The sequence below is a fragment of the Vidua chalybeata genome, chromosome 20 (assembly GCF_026979565.1).
Source record: "Vidua chalybeata isolate OUT-0048 chromosome 20, bVidCha1 merged haplotype, whole genome shotgun sequence".
NCBI lineage: Eukaryota > Metazoa > Chordata > Aves > Passeriformes > Viduidae > Vidua > Vidua chalybeata.
Window position 1 is genome coordinate 6,963,438 of NC_071549.1, and position 8,844 is coordinate 6,972,281.

Below are 8,844 nucleotides of genomic sequence, written 5' to 3' on the forward strand. Positions count from 1 at the left end.
GGGGGCCAGCCCCCCAGGTGAGGTGAGGACAGACCCCGCACCTGGCCCAGAGCAGGGGGACACCCGCCCCAACCACCCCGACCGACACACGACCGACCCCCGCTAAGGTGGGCTGCCCCGGGGGCTCCGCACCCATGGACGGGATGGATTCCAGGAACTGTCCCCCCTCCCCAACTAAGTATCTTTGGCTAAATACCCATAAGACAGGAGCCAGAGCCCACAAAGCAATGGAGTGGGGGCACGAAAGCTGGGCCAGGGGAAGGCAGGGCAATAGGTACCCCCAGAAGGCTAAAGGAGGTTCACACAGCCCCACATCAGCCCCCCACAGAACAGGGAGTTCTTTATTTACACAGCAGCTTCTTCTGATTGCAGCACCAGGCTGGGAGTGTACAAAGGCAGCACCCTCCCTCCCCACTCCGCCTCTGTGGGTGCAGGAGGGCTCAGCACCCAAAGTGAGACCCCTTCCCACCTCCCAAAGCAGCCTCTCTTCCCACTCCTGCATCCTGGCCCTGGCACACCCAAGCCAAGCAGCCAAGCCTGGACCCCGGGGTGCCCTTCTGGGCCATGAGTCTGTGACAACACCCCACAAGGTGGGGACAGCCCCAAGCCAGGGCACCATTGCTCAGTCCATCTTGGTGGGCTCCTTCTTACGCAGCCTGGTCTCCCGGACAATCTTGGCCAGGGATAGGAGAATTGGAACAGCCATGGGCAGGAAGAGCGGGATGTAGATGGCAAATTTCTGGTCATCAGGGAAGTAGAGGAGATGGAGGAGAGATGGGTCAAAGAAGGCCCTCTCTGAGGAGGTGACAGCCTCCTTGCTGGCCTGGAAAGCTGCGAGCAGGTGGCCCAGGGACAGCTCGGTCACAGCGCTCTGGACCGAGGCCACTGCCCGGTACACCTGTGTGGGCACAACACCAAGGGTCAGTCCCTGGCCAGGGAAGGCAACAGGGACACTCAGCTCCCTCTGCTCCCCCCTCAGGGTGCCCCAGCCCTACCTCAGAGGCAACATCATCCTTGATGACGATGTTCCCGATCTTGTCCAGGAGCTGGGCCAGCGAGGTCAGGGTGGTGGACACGGTGGCAATGTTCTCCACGGTGTGGGCCCACAGCAGGTGGTCCAGCTCCCAGTCAGCCAGCCCCTCATTCCCTGGGCTTTCCAGCAGGAACTCAGGGGGCACCTCTTCCCAAGACAGCCCAAAGAGTAACCTGGGAGTAGAAGGGATGATCCCAGCCCACATCAGAAGCCTTCATTCCCATGAGCTCCCTGCTCTTCTGCCCTGTTGTGTTTCATCCCAATCCTGCTTAATTGTCTCCTGGAAGTGTGGCATGATAAGCCAAGCCTCCTACTTGGGGAGATGAGAGATGTGCCAGCACCCCTGGCCACAGAGCAGTGATGGCTAGTAGGCAGTACCTCAAAGGGCACAAAGAGCCACCCTCAGCCTCCCAGAGCCCACGGAGAGAGGAATGAACAAGCTGTTTGGGTACAGCCTGTTCTGACCCCACTGATTTCCACAGAGGCCTGGGGAGGGAAGAGCACATCCTCACCGGAGCTGGGCCAGGAAAACCTCCATCACTCGTGCCATGTCCACATCCACACGCAGAGGGAGGGAGGCTTGGGGGGAAGCAGGGCCTTCAACGTTGTAAACCTGCAGGAACCCGTGTTAATGAGGCATAGCCAGGGCCTCAGGGCCAACAGATGGGAATGGGGAGCCACCACCTTGTCCCAGCACTGCCAGCACCCCCATGGCTCCCATACCATGATGCCACCCCAGCGAGGGCTGTGGAAGGCATTGGTGCTCACTGGGGCTCCGTCCTTGTCCTGGATGTACAGAGGGGAGTGGGAGCGCTCTGGCACATAGAGCAGGAAGTTCAGCACAGGATAGAGTGAGGCAGCACTGGAGCCTGCAGTGGGACAGAGCCACAGAACTCTTGTGGCTGGCAGGGACAGCAAGAGCAGCCCACAGCCCAGATCCTCCTTCACAGCCACCCCAGCAGCTCTCACATGGGCTGGGGGGGAAAGGAGCCACAGTCCCATGAGACAGATCCCAGTGGGCCACGAGCACAGTGCTCACCCAGCCGGGCCTCCACGGGGTTGATGACATGTGGAAGGCTGTGAGCACTCAGGAGAAAGCTGGAGGACTCCTTGTCATAGCGTGGTGTCACTCCTAGGACAGCGTAGTACAGGATCTGCAGGCACACAAGGGACACGTTGCTGGCAGAGAAAAGCATCCCAGAAAGGTCAGGGCTGGGCTTTCCCCACCATCTCTCCCAGCCCTCACCTGTGAATCCACAGAAAAGTTGGCCACCAAGCTCAGTTTGTCCAGGACAGGCTTCACAAAGCGGTTCACAGCCCCCTCGATGTCCCAGTCCACGGTGTGGGACTTGGGGTCGGGGTTCAGCAGGCTGAAGGTGATCTCATACCCTGCAAGGACCTGCAGCCTGTGAGCCACCGAGGCTGTGACAGAGCTCCCAAGAGCAGCAGGGCCTGTGCCCTCCTCCCTGGCCCACCCCAGTGTGAGGTGACACCAACAGAGCAATCACAGCCCAGCCCTGGCCCAGAACAACGGCCAAGGGATCTGTTAGCCCAGGAGACATCCAGGGGTGCCACAAGCAGAGCAGGAATGGCACTTCCCCAGGAGCAGGCGGCTTTCCCGAGGCCAGGGAACAAGGGATGGAGGGCACACCCATACCCAGGCTGGATTTCAGGTTCCGCCGCGCGTCAGGGCTGAGCTGACCGTCGGGCACGCGCTCCGAGAGGGCGGCGGCGATGGAGCTGGCCGTGAAGGACATCACCTGTGCCACCTCCCGCAGCCGGGCCTGCAGGGCAGCCAGGCTCCCCCCAGCCCTCACCAGGGCGCTGCGGTGCTTCCCCACGTACACATCGATGCCCTGGGGATGGCACGGGGTGAGGGCTGGGAGCAGCGCCCTGAGAACAGCACAGTGCCACCTGTGACAGCCACCTGTGACACGTGCCACCTCCCAGGGGTGAAGCCCGCAAAGGCTGGCTCCACAGGGTGCTGCTCCCTACCTGAGGCAGGAGAGAGGAGGTTTCAGGGACCACGTACATGGTCAGAGAGCCCAAGGTGGTGTCCTGCAGCGGGTACAGAGCAGCATCAGCCTCTGGGGAAGATGGAAGCACTGGCAGGGTTGGGAATTTCACTCCAATCCCTGTCTCACTCGGACACAAAGCAAAGCGTGTTCCTTGCTCTGCCAGCCTCAGGAAAAGGAGCTCCCCAGCAATTCCCCACTCCAATACCTCGTGCAGTCGCTGCAGCCAGTGCTGCCTCCTCCTGAGCCGTGGTGCTGCGATAGCGCATCTCATAGCGGGACGTGACGCTGGTTCTCACTGTGGGGCAGAAAACCTGAGTGAATCTGCTGATCCCAGGCCCCTCAGAGGAGCCTGGTGCTCAGAGGGACAAGGGACAACCCCATGGGGACACGCGGCACGAGGTCCTTTGGGTGCCAGTGGGATGAACCGCTATGGGATGCAGCATCACTGGTTCGTACTGGTAGTGAGACAGCCCCACACCAGCCAGACTCATCCCACCCTCCGAGGCCTCCATCGTCCCCATCCCCAGGAGATGGAGCTGGTCTCTTCCCTGCAGCACCCTGGGAGCTCACTGTCCCAGCCCCTGCTCCCGGCACCGCCAGCTCAGGGCAGGGTGATGCTGGTGAATGGGGCTCGGGGTCCCGGGAACTGCCGGGGACTGAAGCCACGGGCAGGGACCCCCACGAAAGGACGAGGTCACCCGTGAGGAACAGACAGGGCAGGGACAGACAAGGGGGGGTCTCTCACGGTTCACGGAAATCTCCATCTCCTTCACGTCCCTGAAGGGCAGCGGCCTCGGCAGGTCCCCGGGCACCGATCCCGGGCCGAACACCACGGCCATGGGCACCACCAGCTGAACCTGCACAGGGACAGCGTCAGCCCGGGCTCCCGAGCCCCCAGAGCCGCCACCCCCGGGCCCGCCCGGCGCTCACCGGCTGCTGGCCGAGCCCATCGATGTCCGCGTAGGGCAGGGCAGCGCGGTAGGTCTCGGTCGTTTTCCACCACAGCGGCAGTCCCAGCACCACGGCGATGGTGGCGAAGGACAGGGCGGCGCGCCGGCCCCGCGCCCGCTCTGCAGAGACAGCGCTCAGCACCAGCCCGGCTCCTCGGGGACCGGGGGACAGCGAACAAACACCGAGCACCGCGCCCACCAGTACCTGCCTCATCCGCCGCCATCGCCGCCGCCGCCGCCATCTTCACTTCCTGGCCCAGCCGAGGGGGCGTGCCCTGCGCCAGCCCTGCCAATCAGAGCTCAGAGTACCTAAAGCACCCAATGGGCGCGGCGTGCGCCGCGCGGCGGCACAGACGGGCGGGCAGCAGAACCAATCAGAGCACGTATCGGCCGTGAGGCGGCGAGCTTTGCCCCCTACGAGTGCCGCGCAGGGACATGTGGCGGCGCCTCCCGTGGGCACCGGGGCAGCGCCGAGTACCGGGACCGGGAGGACAGGAGCTCCTCACCCGCCCCATCGCGCTTAAAGGGAGCCCACCCACCCCCTGCCAAGCTCACGGAGCCTCACGATGTGTGTGCGCGGGCTGAGACCCAGCACAGCTCATTGCGTAAGTGAGCACAACACGCTGCCGGTGATGCCCGGAGCGGGCGAAGGGACGCGGCGAGAGGGGGGTGGGACAAGAGCTCCGGAGTGCCCCGCGGCGAGGAAAGAGGCGGCACAGCGCTGTCTCTACCATTTATTCGTTGTTAGGCTATTTGGTACACGGGGTGCACACGGCGAACACGACACAGGCGCCCCAAGGGCGGCAGCGACCAGGACTGCAAAGCTACGGCAGGGCAGGGGCACCCCCAGGCCTCCCCTCCTGCCCCCCACGCGGCCTGCCCTCCTCCCCTCACGGCCCGGCCGGAGCCCCCGGCCAAAGGGGCACCCGGGTGGCCCCCCCCCAGGGCCCGGCTGAGCCGGACCCCTCATTCCATCTGCGGACATCCCGCGGGGCGCTCCCCCCTTCCCCTCCCCGCGTGGCGGCTCCCCTGGGTGCCTGGGGTGGAAGCGGGGTGTGAGCGGTGGCGGGCAGGGGCCGGGGCGGGGGCCGGGGCCGGTGGGGTGCCCGGCCGGGGCTCAGTACGCGTGGTTGGCCACGTAGAGGGACTGCCCGGCGGCCCCCGAGTTGTCCCCGCTGCCCTCGTACTTGCCCAGCGCTGCCAGCCCGTTCACCTGTGGAGGAAGGGAAGGTCAGTGGTCACGATGGGGTGTCACTCAACGTCCCCAAGTCAGTGAGAACACACCCTTCAGGGTCCCCCAGCTCATGGGGACACCTGGGGGGCAGAGCCCAGGGAGGTGGCCCTTGGCACCCCTCATTCCCCTATGGGACACAGCTCTCAATGTCCCCCCCACACAGACAGAACTGTGTCTCTTCCATGGGAACCGCGGTCCTTGCATCCCTTGTCCTATGGGACACAGCCCTTGGTGTTTTCTCCCAGCGTGTGGGACACAGTCCTCAGCCACGCCTCCTCCCATGGGCACAGAGTCCTTGGTGTCCCCACCAGCCCAGCCCTTGGCACTCCCCTCCCAGGAGGGCCACCCCCATCACCTCTGCACGCTTCACAAACTCCTCGGTGGCAGCATCAGCATTGTCCTTCTGCCCACGCCAGGCGCTGAGCGCCGACGCCTGCAGCGCCCGCCCGTAGGAGAAGGTGAGGGCCCATGGCCGCACCAGCGGGCACGTGTTGATGGCATTGAGGTTGATGGAAGCCTCCTCCTCACTCTGACCGCCAGACAGGAAGGTCACACCTGTGGAGAGCAGGGTTATGGCACAGGAGGGGACACAGGGTATCGCTCTCCTGGTCTCTGCCACATGCCACGGCTGGTACCTGGCACGGCTGGGGGCACGGTGCGGCGCAGAGCGGTGACAGTGGCCATGGCGATCTCCTCCGGGCTGTACTTGGTGGGGCAGGAGTGCCCAGGGGTCACCATGTTGGGCTTCAGCAGGGTCCCTTCCAGGTAGATGTGGTGGTCACTCAGTGCCTTGTAGACAGCTGCCAGCACCTGGGGAGGACAGGCAGCATGGAGTCCCCTGGCATGGCATGGCACAGCACGGTGCCCACCCCGCTGCCACCCCACCACTCACCTTCTCCGTCACGTACTGGCACCGCTTGAGATCATGGTCACCATCAGGCAGGATCTCCGGCTCCACAATGGGCACGATGCCATTCTGCAAACAGCACAACAGCAGTTGCCATCACAGTGATGTCCCTGGGCACCCCTCAGCCCCATGGCTACGTGGGACAATGCTCAGCCTCGAGGCTCAAGGCCCTCCTTGGTGGTGGTGCCCAGCCCCATGGGGGGATGCCCAAGCTGGGAGGGTCAGTTCTGGGCCCTACAGGGTAATGTCCAGGTTTGTGAGGTGCACATAGCAACGCCTGGCCCCGTGGATTGACGCCTGACCCTATGAGTGATGCCCGTGCCACGGGGCAGTGCCCCATGTCCACCCACGTGAGGTGTTACCCAACACGGGTTATGTCCAGCCACTGGGGATGATCCCCAGGGATCATCAGCACTGCACAGGCGCAGTGCTGAGCCTCACAGATGTGTGCCCACCTCCATGGGGGAATACCTGCCCACACAAGTCAATACCCATCCTACAGGTCACTGCCCACCCTGTGGGGATGGCAGCAGGTACATACCTGCTGGCAGATGCTGGCGTAGCGGGCCAGCACGTTGGCGTTCTCCATGATGGCAAGCGAGGAGGGAGTGTGCTCGCTGATCTTCAGCACACAGCGCCACTTGGCAAAGTCTGCCCCATCCTTCTTGTACTGGGCACAGCGCTCCCACAGCCCATCCAGACCTGTGGGGCAGCACGTCAGCCCCACAGCCACAAATCCCATGGCCCCAAACCCTCCAGCCCCAAAGCCCCTGGCTCCAAACCCCACAGCCCCTGCTATGCCTACCCTGCGTGGTGGTCTCGCCATCGGTCCCGGCCAGAGGCACAACACCCTTGTCCACCTGTGGAATGAGAGGAAGGCGTCACTGAGCCTCACCAGCACCCCCAAGCACCCTCAGCACCCCGCAAACCCACCAGGACACCCCCCACACCTTGATGCCCACAACGATGCCCTTGTCCTTGATCATCTGGACGAAGGGGGTGCCATCATCAGCCTTCTGGTACATGGTCTCGTGGAAGAAGATGACGCCCCCGATGCATTTCTTCACCCGGCTGTCGGCGCTGAAGAGAATCTGGCGGTACAGCCGGCGATTCTCCTCCGTGTTTTCCACCCCAATCTGGTTGAGGCGCTTGGCCATGCTCCCTGCAGGCACCCAGCACCCTCGTCAGCCTCCATCCGGCGTAGGGAAAAGGGGTGGCGGGACAGATTTCCCCCCCCCAACACTGACCTACGGACTCATCGGCCGCCAGGATGCCCTTCCCCGGGGCCACGATCCGCTGCGCGATGTCCGACAGCTCCTTCTTCTGCTCTGCCGTCAGCGCGGGGTGTTGGTGCGTCATGGTGGCGGTGGCTGCGAGCGGACGGGGACTGAGTCACGCACCAGCGGGGCGACACCCCGAAACCACACATAGCCCCTTCCCCGGGGAGCGGGGACCCCCACGGGGCTGGCAGCCCGGCCCCACCGGCCAGGGCACGTTGTATAAGCCTCGTGGCAGGGATCGTGGAGGATGCCGGGCAGCTCCCAGCCATCTTGCTGCCTGCCAGCCCGCCCCCAGCCCAGCCATCTTGAGGGAGCGCAGCTCCGCGGGGACCCGCGCAGGACACGAGGGGACCGGGATGGGGGTACCCTGGGGATGGGAATACCCCGTGAGGAATGGAAACAGCCCGGGGATGGGGGTGCGGGGGTGTGGAAATACTCCGGGAAAAGGGGAAAGAGAAAGCCCAGGAAGGCACTACCTGAGTCTGGAGTTACCCGGACATTGGGGTACCCCGGAGACGGAGATACGCCATAGTCGGGAATAATCCGCGGGGAGGTTACGCGGGCGATGACGATAACACGGGGTTGGGAATACAGGGGGGACGGAAATAGCCCGGGAATGGGGGACGGAGCCGCCCCAGGGCGGCACAACCCGGGGATGGAGGTACCCAAAGTTTGGGGTACTCCAAGAAATGGTGATACCCCGGGGCTGGCGCCGTCGCGGGGCCGGTGATGCCCCCCAGGAGCCGGGGCGCTCGATCCCCCGGCCGGCACCGTAGAAACTCGAGCTCCGCCAGCGCAGGAGGAGTATCCTGGGTACCCTCAAATCCCCAGTACCCCCATGCCCGGGGGTCTCTCTGCCCTGGAGCCCCCCAGCGCGGAACGACCCCCGGGATGCCGCACGGAGACAGCCGGGAGGCTCGGCGGGGCTGCCGCCTCCTGCCGCCGGGACCCCCCGGCTGTCCCCCCAGCAGCTCCTCCCGGCCCCCCGGCTCTCCCCGACCCCCGGCTCCCCCGTACCGTGTAGGGCGGCGGAGGCGACGAGTACGGACTGCGGGCTGCGCGCTCTGGCCCCGCGGTAAATGTGGCTGCGGTGCCGCAGAGCTACGTGACCGGCGGGGCGGCACCGGGCAGGACCGGCCCCATGCCCCGCCCCGGCCCGCCCCCGCCACCGCCCGCGCCCCCCGCCGCCTACGGCCCCCCTCCCCCCGGCGGGGTCGTGCCCCCCGCTGGCGACAACCCCCGCGCTCCTGGCGACCCTAAGGTGACAATCCCAGGCTGGGGAGCCCACTGTATCACCCCTTTGCAATGTTTTTCTGGTGATGGGGACCCCTCTGTGCCCCCCCTGCCACCGCCCAGGGACACAGCTGAGTCACCCCCTGTCATTAGAAGGCCCTCTCATGCCAAGCACTCCACTGTGCCATC

General features: G+C 64.9%; 2 protein-coding genes across 2 annotated transcripts; both read right to left on the reverse strand.

The window, feature by feature from the left end:
• Positions 1 to 308: 308 nt before the first annotated feature.
• PIGS (phosphatidylinositol glycan anchor biosynthesis class S) lies at positions 309 to 4,263 on the reverse strand. Its single transcript, XM_053961575.1, has 12 exons — positions 4,207 to 4,263; positions 3,982 to 4,121; positions 3,797 to 3,908; positions 3,257 to 3,346; positions 3,029 to 3,120; positions 2,691 to 2,889; positions 2,280 to 2,422; positions 2,073 to 2,187; positions 1,757 to 1,902; positions 1,546 to 1,646; positions 996 to 1,206; positions 309 to 898 (listed from the first exon to the last, which is right to left on the reverse strand). Exons 1-12 carry the CDS (start codon positions 4,241 to 4,243, stop codon positions 623 to 625), a joined length of 1,662 nt encoding a protein of 553 aa, XP_053817550.1. The 5' UTR covers positions 4,244 to 4,263; the 3' UTR covers positions 309 to 622.
• Positions 4,264 to 4,722: 459 nt separating this feature from the next.
• Positions 4,723 to 8,549, reverse strand: ALDOC (aldolase, fructose-bisphosphate C). Its single transcript, XM_053961543.1, has 9 exons — positions 8,440 to 8,549; positions 7,390 to 7,512; positions 7,093 to 7,304; positions 6,948 to 7,002; positions 6,684 to 6,844; positions 6,128 to 6,211; positions 5,871 to 6,045; positions 5,591 to 5,790; positions 4,723 to 5,214 (listed from the first exon to the last, which is right to left on the reverse strand). Exons 2-9 carry the CDS (start codon positions 7,499 to 7,501, stop codon positions 5,119 to 5,121), a joined length of 1,095 nt encoding a protein of 364 aa, XP_053817518.1. The 5' UTR covers positions 7,502 to 7,512; positions 8,440 to 8,549; the 3' UTR covers positions 4,723 to 5,118.
• Positions 8,550 to 8,844: the final 295 nt, after the last annotated feature.